General features: G+C 35.7%; 1 protein-coding gene across 1 annotated transcript in view; it reads left to right on the top strand.

Annotated features, from left to right (window-relative positions):
* TRDN (triadin) overlaps positions 1 to 20,047 on the top strand; it is a 110,972-nt gene that overhangs the window by 19,284 nt on the left and 71,641 nt on the right. The window contains exons 2-3 of the mRNA XM_017827409.1: positions 12,778 to 12,987; positions 19,374 to 19,421. Of these exons, the coding sequence (XP_017682898.1) occupies positions 12,778 to 12,987; positions 19,374 to 19,421 (258 nt within the window). The remainder of the gene's footprint in view (positions 1 to 12,777; positions 12,988 to 19,373; positions 19,422 to 20,047) is intronic.

Below are 20,047 nucleotides of genomic sequence, written 5' to 3'. Positions count from 1 at the left end.
TTGTTCTGCAGACAAGTGTTGATTGATTTGGGCTGTTGGGAGGAAGGATGCAGAGAATGGATATGATTACTGAAGTAATTTTGTTTTTTCCTCAGGTGACATTCAAAGAATCCTAAGTCTTCTTAGTTTTCCTTCTTTTCTGTGTGTAGATGAGGTGACATAAAAATATCTGCATAAGGAGAAAAAGAGAAAAGAAAACAAACACCTAGGACTCTCTACATGTACATGAATACCATGTAATGATCTTTTCTCCTCAAACTTAAATTGACAACTTTTTCACACATTCCAAAACTTGGCCAGGGTATAATCCTGAATAAAATGGATTAAGATATGGCTAAATCACCATAGCTGCTTCAAAAATGAGTGTAAGTGAGGGCACATTGACTTTTTCTTACTTGGATTAAGATTTTGGTTTTAAAATGGGTCTCAATAGTCTCAAAAACATCCAATTTTCTCCAGATTACTTAATATTAACTTGAAATAATATCCTCTAAGATGCAATCATCTGGCATAACCTTCTATTAAGGAAACCTTTGTAAGAAAGTGTAAAGATTTCTCAGCTCTTGAGGATTCCAGAATACGTTAGATGACAGGTGTGTTGTGAATATGAACCCTCAACAAAGATCAACTGTTCTCACTGTGACAGCATAGTCTATGTGTCTCAGCTGCCCATAGACAACATTCCTATTTCCAAATAAAGATCAGAGATGAATGACATTATTAATTTAGTTTATCAACATCATACTTCATCTTCAAATTGCAATTTTTGGAATCATTATTGCAAAAAGAAAATGATGAAACACATCATTAACTTTTACCTAAACCCTGAATTCTATTCCTTGGTGTCAGTTCAAGAGCCCTTTTGTGCCCTAAAATTGAAAGGATAATTTCCAAAGGATCCTGTCAGACCAAAAAAAGGAGAAAAGAAAAAAAAAATCCAAAACCTTCAGAGGAACCACTTCTATAATGACTGCACTGCGTCCTAGAATTCTTTTCTTCTGCGAACACACACTGAATATAAAGAGTACATCAGAAAGGATTTTGGACTTATATTTTCATAGGACCATAACTTTAACAACAAGTTTCAGAAAACCTTGTTTCCCTAGTATTTTACATGCCTATGCAGCAGACTTGCCTTTAGCTATTCTGTAAGTATGCAAATGTCATACTCTCATATTTATTATCCCTGACAAGATAGACCTTGGTTCATCTGTTTACCATAGCTAACAACTGTCTCTTGTGAAATTGGTTATACTATTTTATAAGCCATATAACAGTTTTCTTCAGTAGATCTCTTTCAGTTTTGTCTCTCACAGGCAGCATGACCTGTAATACAGTTTTGTAGCAAACTGTCATTTACAGATGAAACCTATCAATGACATAGATGACTGGCTTGCCACAAGCACTAATTTTAGTTTTCCCCTTCTGTCAGATGAGGAATTTTGTCTCCAATTTTTAGCAAAGTCTTTTATATATATATATGTATATATATTGTGTATATATATATATATACACTGCATAACCCAGTTTTGCAATTTCTACTGTTTGCTAAAAATGCTTTTTTCTTCTGTCTCTGGTAAGACGCCTGTGACCAAGTTTCTTAATATGACTCATGATACTTCCATTTACACTGCGCATGTGGTGAGCTCCATATTTGAGTTCTACTGTGACTGGGTAGCTCCATATGGAAAACTTGACAGACTTGCAATATGAGACACTGCTGGCACCATAACTTGCAGAGAGTATTTTGAATTATTGTCAGAATTACTTTTGTTCTCAGAGTCTGTAGATATCAGTCCATTAAGACATATAAAGTTGGTCCTACCTTCTCAGTCAGGGTAGCTTGGAATAAATGAAATCAATAAAATTATCTTATTAATCATTCCTTGATACACGTATTTGAGGGAAACAGTAGTTCCACCATGGGAAGCACAGATCTGGAATTGTCTTTACAGAGTCTCTTTATACCGATACAGTGGTCCAGAGTGGAGATAGGTGTTTGTAACCTACTATTTATTCTAGTAACTTTCACTATCTATTATGACTCTCATTATTTCCCAGATGGGAACAAATTTTTTTCTTCCATAATAAAAAAATAAGTCAATGTTTTTCTCTCATCCCTTCTGAATGTTTCAAGGATGTGTAGAGTTGAGTTTCCAAAAACTAATAACAAGGGGAATGCATACAGTGCTTTGCTTCAGAAGGTTTCCTGCTATTTAGAGATAAATGGCAATCGTTTTCCTTCAACCTTCGTTTTGACATTTTAAAAGATAAGATGTACCTCTCAGCTTATATCAACTCAGGAGTGTGTCTAAATATCATTTGGCATCTCCTTCTGAAATGTCAAATTTCTAAGATGAATGGGAAGGTAAAACTTTTTACTGTTTTAAAGCACCATTTTATTTTCAAAGAAGGGAAGGTATTACTACAGATCAATAAAAAATTCAGGTATGGATCCAAATAAATAATGGATTTTTCAGGGTGCTAGTAGTTTAGTATTGAGTGTTCAGAATTCAGTTACATTCTTATCTCATCTGCATACTGAGAAGTTGGTAATGAAACATTTGATTTTTAACAAATCTCAACATTTCCAAAAGACAATTTAAAAAACATATCAAACTGAAGAGTTATTTCAAAGAGGAGATTTTAAATGTCTAACTTTCAGATCATGAAAAGGCAAAGTCTGCTGCCTTTTGGAAAGGAAGCAGCTCAGTGTCCCTTTGCCATACTTGGTATCTAGTTTATATTGAAGAAAATGACATTTCTCTTGTTCTTATCAACTGTACTTTGTGCAGCTTTGATTTTATAAAATAGTTTATTCTATTTTGATTATTGTTCACCCTTGTGGTCTGCTAAGTTCTCAAGAAACTACTGCAGAAAATGATATAGTTGTAAGTAAAATGATCTGTAAAATTTCCCAATAAATCTGCCATCTTTTAAATCTGGTCCATAGGATTTCCCTTATTATTTTGTATAAAGTAATTTCAGGTATGAATTATTGCAGAGAGGTTACAATCAGTCATATAAGACTAACAAAGAAGATCTTTTAACTACTACCTAACTACTAATCTTTTCCATGTCTGAAGTACTTCAAATCAGAATCATATAAAAGCTCATTGAGATACATATGCGCACTAGAAACATTTCCATAGATCAGAAGGTTAAAGGTCATATCAGCATAATGTTCTTTATAATGAATTTTGGAATGAAGTAAAGACATTTTTACACTTCCTTGCTAAGGTATGAGACAAGTTTTCTTCTACTTAACTTGAAGTATAGACGAATGCTCTACTAGACTATGAAATTCAAACATAAAAGAAAGGAGAGAAATTCAGCTTCAAATCTCTGAAGTTCAGCTTTCCAAGCGATTTAGGGATCATCTTGTATGAATTTTCAATGGGATATGGTTTCCTAGATCCTGCAGACATCTGTTGACCTAACTGAGACCTCTGAAGTCAAAGGTTAAATGTAAGTCAGCTGAGAGGGAATTAACTTATTTTACTGCTGATTGTATTTTAAAGCACAATGTAACTTGGGTCTGGCTGAAACTGGTTTTCCCTTCCCCTCCCTGAAGTTCTCAGACTGTTTCAAGACATCTGTACAAAGAGGTAGAATTCCTCTTCTTCATATGTAATTTATCTAATACTACAGTTCATACCTTGGCCTATTCCAGAACAGGTAATAGCAGGTATTAGTATTTTTTTAACAGGACCCAATATTGCATTCCTGAAAAAGCAGGCATTTTTTTTTCTCAGGGGAAATCTGATTGAAGCAAAGAGACCTTTTCATGGTTATATGTATTTATTCCTTTTCAAATCTTCTGAAGACCTTTTCTTCTTGGTTACACTGGTTGCTAGAGAAAATTGAATTTTCCAGCTGTAGAAGACTGTCTTCCCTACTAGCCCATTCCCCTTTCTGAGCTTTTCTAGACAAAACATCCTTGATTTCTACTACTTGAATTTATCTCCTTGATCAGGAAGAGGGAGAAGTCCAGGTTGCCCTCAGGGGATTCTAACTCCTTTTGTATAGCAAAGGTTCAAATCCGTCATTTGAATCTGCATGGCAAGAAGTTAACCACATATGCCAACTTATTACATGAGGTACAACTAATCTTTTATATACATAAAAGTATTTCCAAAGCAATCTTTGAAGCTATCCTCCGGAAAAAAAAATCAGATACATGCATACAAATAATTTTAAATAGATGTAAATCGAGGGTTTGAAATTATTTTGACTTGGTATTCTTGGAGTATGATGAAGAACTGCTGTGCTTCAACTGATTTATTATTTTAAAAAGTGATTTATAACAGGTATATGATGCATTACATAAGAAAAAGCAAAATATAGTAAGAAACTTATTTAAAAAATGTTGGAACTTAGTTTCTGAGTTTTCCATAGTTCTTTTGTTTAGAGTCACTAGCACTTCAGAACAGGTTTTGTAAAATTGCTCCATGTGGAAAAAAAATTCTCCCATACATTTCATATTTCTCCTTTTTATTATAAAGGACACTTACATAAAAATAGCAGATTGGTTTCTTAAAATTTTATTTTCTTTATCTGCTCCCTCCCATTTATAATCATTGTAATCCTCACAATATATTGACATGGAAGTGATTGTAATATCACAAGGGAAGCATTATGACTGCAAGTAGGCTATAAGCAGCAGGTTCTTAAAGTGAAAAGATCCAGTTTCGATACAAGTAACATTGAAAATAAAGAGCACTGGAGAAATCAAATGCTGTTTAAGATGGATTTTTTCTTTGATACTTGTTAGGTGTTATTTGATTAAAAAAATGTCAACAATATAGGACAAGCCAACAAGTCAGAGGATTGGTCCAATTTGTGTACTGTCCTGTCTTCACCAGCAGCCACTGGTTGAGGAAAAAGTTTTGAGTTCAGACGTTAAATACTTAACCCCTGCCCTTCCGGAATACTTGCTCAGCATTCAGGGATATGAAATAAAGAAAATTAATGAGTCACAGACTGTATCTTCATATTCAAAAGTCCTTTTTACTTTCATGTAGTTGCCCACTCACTATCACGATCTTTCTGTACATCACTGGAAAGTAATTTTCTGATCATGCAGCTATGGAGGTTTTCTAATTAATATTAGTTAAACTATTTTCTTCAGAGATTTGTTACTTTCTTTCCACATAGCACATGATAGTGTACTCTAGCTGTATTGGGTTTGCATGGAAACATTTTGGTAACAGAGGAGACTAGAGTGGTGGCTTCCATGAAAAGCTGCCAGAAGCTTTCCCAACAAAGCCAATGCCAGATAGCTCCAAGATGGACCCACCGCTGGCCAAGGCTGATTCCATCACGATGATGGTAGCATCTCTGGGATAACGGGGGGGGTGTGGTGAAACAACTGTGTAACTTCAACCAGAAAGAGTGAAAATGATCAGTGAAGAAGGAGAAGGTGCTCCAGGCACCTGCAGCTCCTGATGCAGGCCCTGGTGAAGCAGTCTGTTTCCCTGCAGCCCTACAGGGGAGCAGATGTCCATCTGCAGCCCCTAGAGGACTCCACACCCAGAGCAGGTGGGTGCCCATAGGAGGCTGTGATTCCATGGGAAGTCCATGCTGGAGCAGGCTCCTGATAGAACTTGTGACACCACAGGGAACTCATGCTGGAGCAGCCTGTGCCCGGAGGACTGCATCTAGTGGAAATGATCCATGCTGGAGCAGTTCATGAAGAACTGCAGCCCATGGAAAGGCCTCAAGTTGGAAAAGTTCATGGAGGACTCTCTCTTGTGGAAGAGATTCTGTGCTGGAGCAGGGGAAGAGTTTGAGGAGTCATCCCTCTGAGGATAAAGGAACAACAGAGACAACATGTAATGAACTGACTGACCACAACCCCCATTCCCTGTCACCTTGTGCCACCGCAGGGAGGAAGTAGAGAAAACTGGGAGTGAAGTTAAGGGCGGAGTGGGGAGAAGGCACTTTTAAGATTTACATTTTATTTCTCATTACCTATTCTCATTGATTAAACTTATTTCCATAAGCTGAGTCTGTTTTGCCCGTGATGGGAGTGGGTGACTGATTTCTCCCTGTCCTTATCTTGACCCACGAGCCTTTCATTATATTTTCTCTCCCCTATGAGAGGAGTAATATAGTGGCTTTGGTGAACACCTAGCATTCAGCCAGTGTCAACCCACCACAGTATCCTAAGAAACCATAATTATTACAATTCCAAAATATATATCACATGTCAGAATACAGCATTAATAACTTCTAGTTTTCACCTCATAGTATTTAGTAGCAGTAGTACTGCTATTAGTATTATTTACTGATACTTTATGAACTACGTAGTTTCTTTGAACTAGATAATGAAATGGCTTGATACAATGTACCTTTTATTCTACAAACTTCTTATTCAAATCGATGAAATTGGTGTACATAATTTCTTGGAGAATGAATAGAAAGATTAATGCAATTTACTTCCTTAAATTATCAGATGCTCTCTATTGATCAAAAATAAAACCATTACAGTTATAATAACAGAAAAGGAAATTAAAAAAGTACACAGCACTATATGTAATTATAAGTGCCTTTTCTGAATCCAATCATTCAGCTAATTTTCATGCACCATCCTCTCCATATTCCATAATCTCTATTCTATTTCTTTTGTCATGTAGAATTGGCTGCTGCATAATCTCTAGCCCTATTTTCCACATTTCATAAAGAATATTACATTTTTATAACTATCAGTCACCAATAAATCTGCATATGTTCCCATACATACAGTCTGAGTCCCAGCTTTCTAAGCAGAAAAACTACCTTAAAGTCTGACATTTGCCAATATGCACCATATGTGTTGAGAGATTTTTCTCTTTGCATTTTTATTGCATAAACAGTAGAGTAACCCTTCAACACATTGTGCAGGGAATTTAAAAGTGTGTAAATTGTAGTATCAGTTGTGAAACTCCTTTTATATACTATTCGCTTTAGTTATTTGAGTTGCATTTATTCATATGTACAGGGATATAATATGATTCAAAAGAGAAGAAATTTCTGGATGTCAGTCATCTCAAGAGATTTATTCTTGAGATAATTTAGCTTTTCTTAAAATTGTCACATTTCTGCTCAAAAGCTTGTAGAAGCTTCTCCATACTCAGAAGACCTGCAATAGGTGCCCATGACCCTTTTCTGGGATGAACTGTAGATTCCTGGCCTTCTCACAGAGTCTCTTACAGGTAATCATGACAGAGATGAGCTTTCAAAGGGAAGCTGAATTTGCCTATTTAAGTTGTCTTTCCCTGTTCCCATCTGCTTCTCTGTCAGTGTTCCATGCATGTCCAATAGAAATCATGATCCGTGTTAGCTAAGTTTCTGATCTATTCAAGTTCACCACGGCTACAGATCATCCACAGGAAATGGTTTTAAATCCACTGTAGTTACATACTTTAGCAGTATTTGGAGGTTTTGACCAGCTGGACTCCTCTTGATCTTCCTCCTCTGAAATGTTCTGCATTCTGTTGCTCTTCATCCAGTATCTGCATCTTTGGCCTCTGGCGCTGGCCAGATAAGATGGTAGAGCCTCTCTATTCAATTGCATACAGTGGATCCTGACCTCTTCTCTCTGCTCAGAATTTTGTTTTCAGATAAACATATAAAGAAGACAAAAAGCATGAAAAAAGTCATAAGACCGCTTTAAGAAAAAGTATTATTGCTGATATTTTATTGTAAACTACTAACTATTAACCACAGCAGATATTCTGTCTTTTCCTTTCTGTAAGCCAAGGGAGAAGAAACCATACTAGAGAGGTTGAAACAGGAGGATGCCATGGTCAGGCATAAGTATCACCTGAACAACAGGCATAGATGTAATCTTTTCTTTTGGTAGAAATCATTTTCCCCGCATGGGAAAAGAGTGATTATTGTGATACCTGCAGGTCTGTGGACTCACTAAGGGTGATGTGTTATGCTTGAAAAAATGCATCAGATTATCATATATCCATTGCCCAGTTCTTCACTTAAGGATTCTAATCCCTTGTCCTCTTCTCCCTGTGGTACCTTCCTTTCTGTAGGTTGAGACTCCTGCCAGCATTATCACAACAGTGGTGGATTGATAAAGTCACCAGGTTCAAGCCCAAGGCCTGAGCTAGTGCGTAGCATAGAGTGTCAATTTATACAGCTAGTTTTACCCTTTTCTGCTTATTTAATTAGTATTTAAATATTCCAAGTGAAGTGGAATAGGTCAAAGAGGATCTAGCAATGACCTGAATCCAGAATACTCTATAGCCTATTTATTGGAGAGGTCATCTGGGGAGTGGAACAGACAAGTCAAAATCTACCCGCTCTCTCATTAAGAGCAGACTGCACTGAGGTTTCTCACATCCTAACTGCATTGCCCTAGCAACAATATTATTATTTAAAAGGGAACAACCTCTTTTTCCAGTGCTGTGACTAGCCTACTTTTAAACTGCCTAGCCTTAAAAAGCCATTGCACATTAAATATTTTACTTAATTTTTTTGTACTATTGGCGAACTAAGACTGTTATACACAAAAGAGTTGTGAAATAACAAAAATAGAGAAAATTACTCTTTTACATCTGAATGAGTCTGAATGGAGCAGGTTTGTTTGTTTTGGAGGTTTTGTTCTGTTTTGTTTTTCTGCTGGAGTAGTGGAAGGTATAGGTAAACCTGAAATTCAAAAAGGTGCTGAACTGCAAAATCAAGTACTCATCCTTAACCGTGGACTCCTATGCTTGTTATACCTCAAGGAGAGTTCAACTCACAATACAAAGGCTATTTTATCGAAGCTGCCAGAACTACAAGCTCACTCTGGACTCTGAAAGTCACATAATGTTTTACTCAAAGTTGTCACCAATTGTCAAGGTTTATTTATACTTACAAGACCTTATAGGTCTTCAGATTGTATTTTAAGTGACAACTCTGAAACCAGAGGAATAGTAAGAATCTCTGAGTTTTAGCTGTTTGGAATTTAGCAAATCAATCTGTTGATGTAAAGGTGACATTTGTGACCTGATGGGGTAGTTCTGTGTGCATGAGAAATTGTGATGTGCAGTCAGAGGTATATATCCCTGGAGTAATCTTTTTATAGAAATGTATATATAACTTCTAAAAGTTCCCATCCTCATTGAAAATCAATAGCAATCACAACCCAAAGTGCCAGGAGGCTCTGGCAGACATGTGGTGGTGGATTAAAATTGGATGGCTGAAATTGTAACAGCCTTCAGCTGCACCTTCCACTCCTATGATGGATGTTGCTCCCCCAAAGCAGGGACAACTGATCTGCTCATGAATCACCCGGTCCACTGCTGTGTTCATCTAAAATAAACTGACTTGGATTCTGGTTGGCTGTAATACGGACATTGAAATTTGTCTTGGGAGAGAAAAAGTTTATTATATGGGCAGCAAAGATGTCTGGAGAAGTTCGGGAATCTGATTTTAACCTGCAGCTGAATGACCTCTGTTAATTGTAAAAGCCAAACTCAGTAGGCTCCATCAGGTGATTTCAAAGCAACGAAAATGCCTGTTTTTCTCATTCCCCCGCTGTGCACGTGGTGACCCAATGACCTCTTGGGCAGGAGCTCTGCCTAACTTTGGTACTTTTCTGAGGAAAAGGAGAATCACTGTTGGCTGAACTGATGGAAATATTGCCCATATCTATGTCCCCTTTTCTCTACTTGTCTATCTGTGCAAATACCAATACTGCAGGTTTTGGGAGGAGGTTAGCAGTGGTAGGAGATGGATAAAAATGAACAGAGCACTTAAGCACTGCAAAGCAAGAAACAGGCAGAAAAAAGCATGAGGCTAGCACCAAGGTACTACAGTAACAAAATGCTTGTAAGGGAGAGGGCAGTCATCTTGGTGTTATTGCCTCTTCTTTTTGGACTCATGAAATGATGATGGTATCAATATACAATCCATCCTACATGAGATTATGTAGTAGCAAAAAATATCTTTCTCAGGAGTCATCAGATAAAGTCCTCCAGCCAATTTTGTTTATATTGGTATCTAGGGACATAAAAATTTGATTTCTATTTTCAGTGCTTTAGGACATCCTGTCTGGTTTTTGTTTTGGTTTTTTTTTAGGTAGTTCAGGAGTAGATCTTTACCCTGTAGATGTTGCTTGCCAGACCTGTGAGGATGTCTGTGATATCATAAAGCATCTATAACAACACTGGAGATTTTTCTTAGGCACCTGAATCATACTGCAAACACCTACCTTGGGAACCTCTAGCAGTATAACAGCAGTTTTCTTAGCTTGACTTCCAGTCAAATTTGAATCAATAGCTGTTCATTCACACTTCAATGAATGTTAACAGTGGTAATTTTATTGTATAACATCCTGAGTTTTCAAGGGGAAATCTGACTTGACTACCTCAGCAGCCAAAAGCATGCCATAGCTAACCTTCTAGCATACTTGAGCTTTGCCTCTGCAGCTTTACTCTGATTGATAATTTGTCAGTAACTATTTTCTTCACCAAAGAAGACACATAGCAGTTTGAATTTGAAGTTAGGTATACTTAATAGGAAGGAACTATTTTTACATAGAATCAGACCTAGAGGAATGATCCTTTGACTGGTGATTGTGAGTCTGTACCTGTGTACACACTCAGAGTTTTAATTGCTTGTATTATAATTGCGCAAATATCTGTCATTAGGATGTCCTTGAAGATAGGCTGTGGTACTAATCAGACTTGTCGACATGAGACAGTACATTTCTATTCTCTTTTATACATCATAAACTCTGACTGATATTCCCAAGGGGAAAAAATGCATAATGTGTCATTTATGACCTGTTGCTTGCACAAATTGCCTGCATTTTGTATGCAGTAGGATAACAAAATGGTATTGATTTTGAATTTGACTTAGGAAGCTGATCTTTATTGCTAGTTGTCACTTGGCAGATTTTTCCTCCCACTGTGAAATGTTTGATCTAAAATTAATGTTTTGGAGAAATGGAAGCAGTGATGGCTTTACAATATTTAAGAAAAATTGCATACATTCTATCCTAGGACATAGACATTATTTATAAACAGAATACACATTCTATAAATAAGACGAAATTTCAAATAAGTTACAAAAAGCATGTAATATGCCAATCTTGTTCTGCTTACACAACACTGCTGTGTAGCAGAGCAGCTTCTTGGGGCTTAAAGCAAGGCATGGATCAGTACCAGCATGCTCGTGCAGAGGCAAGCTTAAAAGGTAGAGGTAAGGGAAATACACACTAACACAGTGCACTACATAATAATAATAAAAAGAAAAGAAATCTAGACGAGATTGGGGTATGAATTTGAAAACTCTACAGATATGACAGATTAAAAGTTAGGGAAGTTCTGACACCAAAATTTTCCTTCCCAGTTCTATGTGAGACATATAAAGGTCATTTCAATATCACTCTGGAATATTGTTTTCACTTTCTACAGAAAAAGGAACAAAACCAGTGTTCATTAGCACAAGGATTGGAAGAATTTTTTGGGTTTTTTAGGGAAAAGTGTATGTACCTATGGGTGATATTAAAGATCTTATCCTCTCTTCATGTATTTCTTTAAGAATATCAGTGTTGTGATTCTCAGAGACAGCTACATACGTGTTGTGACGGTGAATGTCTGAAAGTCTTCAACAGCCTGTACCTTAGCTCCAGAAATAGTTTCTAAATGCGTATTTGCCATTTTCTATGTCAAAAGTGAAATTTTAGGTGTCTGTGTGAGCAAAGGTCCCTGAAATAATTGAAATTAATTTATGAAAGTTGATTTCATCAACCAGACCAAGAATATATGTAACATGTAATTGAATATTTTAAAAGTAGATGTTGCAAACTAAACTAAGTGGAAATACTGTGGTCTTCTACTAGTTTTGACTGTAGTGTTATGACTATTTTTACTATTGTTATTGCATATAATGAAAAACAAATGCCAACCAAGACCGTTTAGTTTGTCACTATCATTTATGAGGAAGATTAATTTGAGAACTTTCAAATGTGGTCAGGCTTCAGTTACCATAATTTTGGTTTGTGTCCAGAATTAACATTTTTAGTACCCCGGGAAGAAGTAGATTAATTCACTTTTGGTAATGTCCATTAAACAGTTAATGTGTGTCAACTGCTTAGTTAGCTAAGTAGCACTCACCTTCATACCAGGTTTCTACTACCAAACCTATATTTTCTGGAATTAAGTCTGCTTTGGCACTGTGATTCTTGTTTCTTAGGAGATTATTTCATTTAGTGAAAAATTCCACAAACAGAGATATTAAAAAATCAGCTACAAGCTTCTTCAGAACTTGTAAGGATACTGCACATGTAAATCATTTGTGTTTCTGTGAGATGAAATGGATTAGATATATTTCTACTGCCACTGATACGTGTCCTTGACAGCAGAATTCCAGCCAATCCTCAAGTGGCAGACACATTAGCTCCACCACAGTCAATGGAAGTACACTTAATCACATCACCTGAGAATCTGACCTGCAGCCCATAACAAGACTGTCCTTTATAGGGTAATGTTACTTTATGCTTTCATCAATCACTCTTCTAGGTCTGTAGCTGTTTGTCGCAGATTAAAAAATGTCATATTAAAATCCAAAAGGCTGTTTCATCATGTTACTCCCAAATTACCTTTACTAAAAGCAGGCCCAGTTGAGGAAAACCTTCTTCCAGAAAGAGCAAAACCTTTTTTTAAGAATGCAATATTTATATTTATTTTAAACATTCTTATTATAAAGCAATTTCAAAACAATATTCATATTCTTGATTTTTAGACTCCAAGTTGTCTTGACTTTTCTCTGCTTTGACTGTTTGCATAGGACATATGTCTACAACTACAACAATAATAGATGGTAAGAATGGATCCGTTCCTTCATCATCCATGAAAGTGGGCAAGAAATCAGTTACAGAAGACCTCGTGACAACATTCAGCTCACCAGCAGCATGGCTTCTTGTTGTTGCTCTGATTATTACCTGGTCAGCAGTAGCTATTGTAATGTTTGACTTGGTGGATTACAAAGACTTGGCAGGTAAAACTCAACATATTCTGTTTGACACCTTGTATATTAAAATTTTAAAATTTATTAAGGAATGTATATTACATAGTTATGCGTGTGTCTCACTTTGGGGACAGTATAGTGTCTCTGCCGAGTTTACCAAGAGAGAAGATATAAGAAATGTCAAAATGTATTATTATAATTTAAGTCTCTTCATTTTGCAGCCCATCTTCAGCCTCCAAACCATGCATATTGACAGTGATGTAATATGCATATGAGCATGTATAGTCAGATTTCCATTTCGCAATTTCTATATAATTTTTTCAATAAAAATAAAGTTAATTAATTCATATTTTCTGAAATATAAAGCCTTTAATAGTTGCCTTAACTATTCTGATATCTGCTTACACAGTTCAATGACTAGAAAAATGCAGATAATTTCTAAACATGCTAACCCTAAAACTGATCTTCAAAAACCATAAGCACAGAGGACCAGATTCCTAATATTAGCTAGGTCACACCCTTGTCTTCAATACTCTAGCCTAGTTTAAGACTTGGCAAGCTGACTGAACAAGATCGAGTTTAAAGGTACGTATAGATTAATGAGGGCAAAGATGAAAATAAAGTGGTGGTACAAGGATTGTGATTCTAATTGAGGAACTGGAAAAGGAACAGGGAATAGAATGGAATAGAATTTTTATGCCTTTTGTCTGGCAATTATATATAATGAAAAATAAATTAACTACCTATGTTTGCAAAGGGTGTATAATGATCAAGAAGACATTAAGGCAGTAAAACTTAGGTGAAACAAACAGCCTGTAACAACTGGGAAACATGTATGTGATGCAGAAAACAAATGATTACAGTCCTTTTCTTTCTTAAAGTAGAGCTCCAATTCTAAAGTTATCACATCTGTCACAATAATTAACTAGGAATTGAAATTCAGACTGCAACCTTTTAATTCAAAACAAATTGAGTTGATGTTTTGGAGTAAATTTCCTGGACTTTATTAGTTTACTGATAAATTCATAGATTTTTTTTTGTCCTGCTATATATCAATATTGACTTCAAGATTTACTTAAAAAGCTTTTGAGACACAGATAGATCTTGAAAGAAACCAACTAATCCTGGATCAATGGATGTCACAGAGTTTGAAATTTGGAGAAAATGTACCACAAAACTTTCTTAATTTTTTTTCTCCTCTGTCTTTGTTTTCAGAAGGACATCACTTGAGTTCCAGCAAAACATAAAGTTATTTTTTAGAGATCTTTCCAATATAGACATCAGATTTTAATTTGGACATCACACACTGGATACTATAACGTATATAGAAACTAAGAAAGAGAAACTATCATATTCTGCTTCAGTTTTCCATATTAACCATTAGTCAATCAATCAGTCAATTAGTCAACTTCTTAATATATTTTATATGAACAATCAAGAAGGAGGACATAACTGAGACTACACTCTTGTACTAAGCAATTCCTGAACTGGCTGTCAAGTCACACATGTTTGATATATAAGTCAGGGTAATGCAAGTCAGGGTAATGCTAAGTAATAAGAATTTGTACTGGAGACTGAAGGAAGCATCTAAGATGTAATTCTGCTCATATTATATTGACTAAATGAGTTTAAATGTCACCAATGTTGATGGAAACTGACATTTTCAGACCAGGATGTAGAAATAAAATAATATTTAATCTGAAGGGTGAGTTTGTATTTTGTGGAGGTCTCTGAGAGATGATACTTTAGTACTTTGAGTTTATGAGTTCATTTCTTTTCCAATGATATTAATTAAGTGATTAATTAAGCCAGCATTTAAATCAGGTCTTGATGGTCAAGAGTTAAGAGAAGAAACTGCTGTACTTCTTTAGACCAGGATGTATTAGACTGTTTTCTGTATTTACATAAATTTAACAATAGCTACGTAGCTCTTACCATAACCCTTGGGTTTCACGTAGAATCACCTGACTATCATTGTTAATATTGGAATGATTTTCACTTTTGGACAGCTTGGCCCTTTGCCTCCAGTGAAGGCCCTTTGCCTTCTTTTCACATAGAAAGTAGAATTTGGAGCATATTTGGAGCATATATAAGTGACTCCTTAAATCTAAAACCCAGTGATATTTTCTCTTGAGTTTGACACTGTTCTTTGAAGAATCAGACCTGCATAAAAAGCATGAGTAGTTGTTTTCAGGACTGTAAATATAGTTTTGCAAGCATGATTAAAATTAATTTCCTAGTTTTCAAATGCAAATGAAAGATGCCAAAGAAATTATATTCAACTGCATACTTTTTTAATCCATAAAACAGAAAATTCCGTGTGTTTTTCCTCAAAGAACACTTGCCTTTCATAAGTCAGTGCATTCAATTTCTTTCCCATTTCTCTACCTGAAGTTCCATGAAGTTCAAGTTTAGAAAGTATGCATAGCATATGAATGAGGCAAGCTGAGAGAGTTGAACTCAGTCTAGAGAAAAGGAGAGGGAGGGATGGCCTAGTCTGCAGATTTTTGAAGGAGCGCTACAATAACAGAAGACTCTCATCCATGGCCTCCCACCAGGGACTTCCACTATGTTTCTGTGCCAGAAATGGCTGTTTCCATAGCAGAGCTGTTAGCAGTAATTCCACTGCATAGGACTGACTGCAGCAGAAAACAAGAGCAGGTTGGCATAGTAAACCTGCCTGGGAACTGTGTGGCTGAGGAATATACATGGATTTGGTCCCCCTGATTACACTACAGAGCCACTAGCCTTTGGGCAATAAAGGAAGTGTAATGCCCTAAATTATGAATTATCTAGACAACACATAGTCATGGAGGTCAGTAGAAGCACAACACATCAGTGGAGTAGAAAGTACTTTAAACTGGAGCATTGTTTTCCGTCAATAATTAACAATTTTTATCTCATTATCTCATTATCTGAAAGGCAAATAGTTCCAAAAAGACATATAGTATTAGCATATGCATTTTATCTCTTAATGTATTTTTTTTAATTTATCAGTATGAACTTCACACTGCCTTCTGTGATTAGACAGCCAACCCATTGATTTTGCTTTTGATTACTATGGTTTCACGTTCTTTTAGAAGTAAACTATCAAGTTTGGGAAATTTGACAATTTATATAGGATGAAATTTGTCCTGCGAGTAACTATATGAAAAAATGGTGCTTAGTTTCATCCTAAAGTAGATGTGGTAAATTACTTTTGTGGGATGCCTTTTTACTCAGTATTTGAAAAGTAGCTTTTAGAACTGACGGAGGCTGAGCGTGGATAACACTGAAGGTTCAGGTAACTGAAGTTAGATTACATGAGTTCAAGCTTCACTCATAAAAAGATTTACAATATATTTTTGTGTAATTTTACACGTCCAGAACATGATGACTGTAAATACTTTAGTACTCTGTATTATTCAGGAGGTGCTGGCTATGATATAAAATATATCATAAGAGGAGAACTCTGTTACAGGTTGCATGTGTAAATCTGTGCCTCCTTGGTGGTTATGTATTAGTTTGTTCAGAGGTTAGAACAAAGATCGAACCTGCAAATCATCTTTAGCTTTGGCATTGGATTTTGAGGAAAGCATGAGACAAAAATTAGATCAGTGTTGAAAGTTTCACCCCAGTTCTATCTGCCCAGAAGAAGGAAACTAAATTTTTGCAGTGTTGTGCTTTAGTGTATTATGCTCATTCCTTTGAGGAAAGAAATGAAAACTTGCATTCCTATCATGCTGTATTGTACAAATATAAACATGACTGAAATATTTGTAGTGTGGTATGAAGGTGACATGCAATACAAAAGCCTGAGATAAGAAACCAAAAATCTTATGCAGTACATAGTGTGCATGAATATGCAATAAGTATCATACTACATTGAATGGTCTCATACATTTTGAATATCTTCAGACATGCAGAAAAAAATTCGTTTTGATGTGTGCGTTGCAAGAGTTTATTACTACCGTCCTTTGTGTTAGAAAATACACCTTGTTAATTGGCTTCATAATTCATGAATATATTTCATACATTTCTTGTATGTATAACTGGATTATATATTTTAATTGGTAAATGTAACTAAATACTTTAAGATTATTTTAGTCTTAAAGATTAATTACCCAGGAATTCACATTTGGTAATGGGCTAATGGAGTGTTCAAAATTCCCTGCCATCTCTGTGACCAATTACAACCAATTAACACCATCCTAATTTCAGATTCAGTGTGTTCAATATTCAGAGAAAATTGATAGTGATTTAGCCAGTCACCTAAAGGCCAGACTAAATCAAACCTAATGAAACCTCAACAAATCTATGAAACCCAAAATTACCCACAAAACAATCTAAGTGAAAATATAGAAAACACACACTCACACATTCCTAGCAGGATGAGCTTAGCAAAAATGCTAAGCTGCTTTCATAAATGAAAAAAAGAATAGGCTCTTTGTTGTGGATAATTTGTTTTGCTCAGCCATCAAGAGGCTTTTTAGACACCTGAAGCAAAGCAGACCTCTGTGGAGGTAATATCTGTCAATGATAGAAATGGGGAGATGGAGGCATGAAGCTCCTATCCACTTAGATGCTGTCTTTAATTTTTTTCTTTAATTATTTTTTTTTCTTTTTAAGATAATGACAGAACATCTGGCCAAATTGTTGTGGGTTCTCCCATACTACCTTCTGAATAACACAGCCTGAAGGCACCATTTCTCTTCCTGAACTCATGGTCATTTCTATTACTGTCTTGTAATCACAGAAAGTTTTGGCTGGCCCTGGGTAGTATGCATAGAATATACCTATTATTATTCTCCAGCAGAGGAAAACAAATGAAAATTAGAGAACCATTTGTCACGTGAAAATCTATATTTTGGAGCAAAAAGATGCACAAAAGTAAAGAACATGACTCAGTATTTTATTACTGACATGGACATTATTTTCCCTAGCCTCCTTCACAGTAAAACTGTAAGATGCAAAACCTGTTAGGTCCAGAGCATTTTTTCATTAGGAGACATGGAATTCAGCAAAATATGGCTATTCTACTAGGTTTCTTTTCTTTTCTTCTTTTTTTTTTTCTATTTTTTTTGTGAGATAATCATTATTAGGAATATATACACACATTTTTCTCCTGTAATATTATCTCACTGTAGTCATCCTGTTGGGCTCATGTTCACTGGAAATTTTAAGATATGCAAAAAAACGTATACTTACATATGCTCTTATATTTACAACATATTCACCAATGTTAAAACTGATAATACCTCTGCACTTATTTAGGAAAAAAATGAACTTCTGTCTTAGTTTAAAGTACCAGAAAATTTAGTGGAACAAATAATTTTGTCTCTTTTTCAAACATGCAAAACCCTAGGCAAATCACAGAATCACAGAGTAGGGTGATTTGGAAGGGATCCACAAGGATCATCAAGTCCAACTCTTAGCCTGGAATTTATCAAAACAGTGCTATAGTCTTCTGAAATACAATTTTTACTGTATTTACAAGTGTCAATCCAAAGCATGATTAAACAGCTTATCTATTTCAAAGTTCTTAATGAAATTCTTAATTGAATTATATGAGACTTCAACTAATGTACCCAAAACCGACAAAATATTTTTTTCTCTTTCATAATGATAAAAATGACTAAAGGAATTTAAGCCAAATTCCAGTTTAAAGAAGGGCTGCCCAGATGACATCTGGTTTGCCATGTTTCACTCTGCAGTGGATCGCATAGCTGAGTTATAAACCCCTAGAAAATGAGTTTACACTGGAAAGAATGACAGTCTATGAAGTATTGCAGTGCTGCAAGTGCTGCATTCATCCCAAAAGGTCTAGCATATAAAAGATGATAAATTGTGATAGATCAAACTTCATGAGGTCATGAAGTTGAAAATATGACATTTTAGACACTGTCTCCATGAATAGGGAAGGATTTAAGTGGAGAATTCATGCTTAAATATGCTTCATGGGATAAAAAACACAAACCAAATTTCAGGTGCATAATGGTATCTGTGAAATTTTTAATTTTAAACAAGCAAACCAAACCAGTAATTCACTTCAGTAACAATTGCAGTGATGCAACTCTTTGGTTATTTGTTGTTGAAGAAATTGAAGTAACTCAACTAGAATCAACTGTATGTGATTTATTCTTTTCGGTAATAGAATTTGTTTGTAACTTGTGAAAATACCTGTATCTTATTCAATCATATTTTCACATTGCTCTGATTCATACTGTATTATCTTACACCTAGATCATATTGGTTTTTTTGAATGAACTCCAATTTCTGCTTCATAACAGCAGCCCCACAGAGATTAAAAAAACTCCTCACTTCACTCCTTAAGTATTTCCTTTAACCAAGAGACAGCTGAGAATGTTCATTATTGCTAATGGTGTTTCTTCCTTTTTTTTTATTGGCCTTTCTGGGGTTCATCCTGTTGCCATCAGCTGTAGACACCTATTCACAACATTGCGACGATCCCTGTTTACCACCTGGTAAAGACCTTCTGCCTGCAGTGTTCTGAATACGTGTGTGCGATGATAACAAAGCATGGGCACAAGCAGAGTGCCAGGATGTGGCAGCCTTGCTTCTCAGCTAACCCCAACTCTGGATGGCTGGGGCTGCAAAGTTCATTGCAACAGCCTATTCCTGATTTTCACATTGTGCTTGAAGTAGACCTGACTGCTAAGAGTTGACTCCAGTCAGGCGATTCCCAGAAAATGGTGTCAAGCTGAGATACTAATTTTACACTTTAAATGCCCTTTAAAAATGCCATTGTACAATTACTTAACAGCTTTTTAACCTGAAGCTAAGATCTGTGTTCTTAGTCAGAGAACTGAACCCATAGAATGAGGAAAAAATAAAGCTTCAAATTATTTTAGATAAAATGTCTATCTGTTTCAGAAAAAGCCACCTAATGAGGGTCTTACCAACCAAATCAAAACCTTCCAGCTGAGACCAAATCAAGCCATATAAATTACATGTAAAGCCCATCCTAAACATACACTCCTGTCCACGTGTACAGCTATATCAAAAGTACCTGAAATTACCTGATACTTTATGACAGTTTGTGAATTTCTTTCTAAATTTTGGTGAGTAGGTTCCAGTTATGTCTACTTCT

The sequence above is a fragment of the Lepidothrix coronata genome, unplaced genomic scaffold, assembly GCF_001604755.1.
Source record: "Lepidothrix coronata isolate B3197 unplaced genomic scaffold, Lepidothrix_coronata-1.0 Scaffold5, whole genome shotgun sequence".
NCBI classification, from domain to species: Eukaryota; Metazoa; Chordata; class Aves; order Passeriformes; family Pipridae; genus Lepidothrix; species Lepidothrix coronata.
The sequence above is the reverse complement of the archived record's forward strand: the minus strand, read 5'-3'. Positions and strand labels throughout refer to the sequence as shown.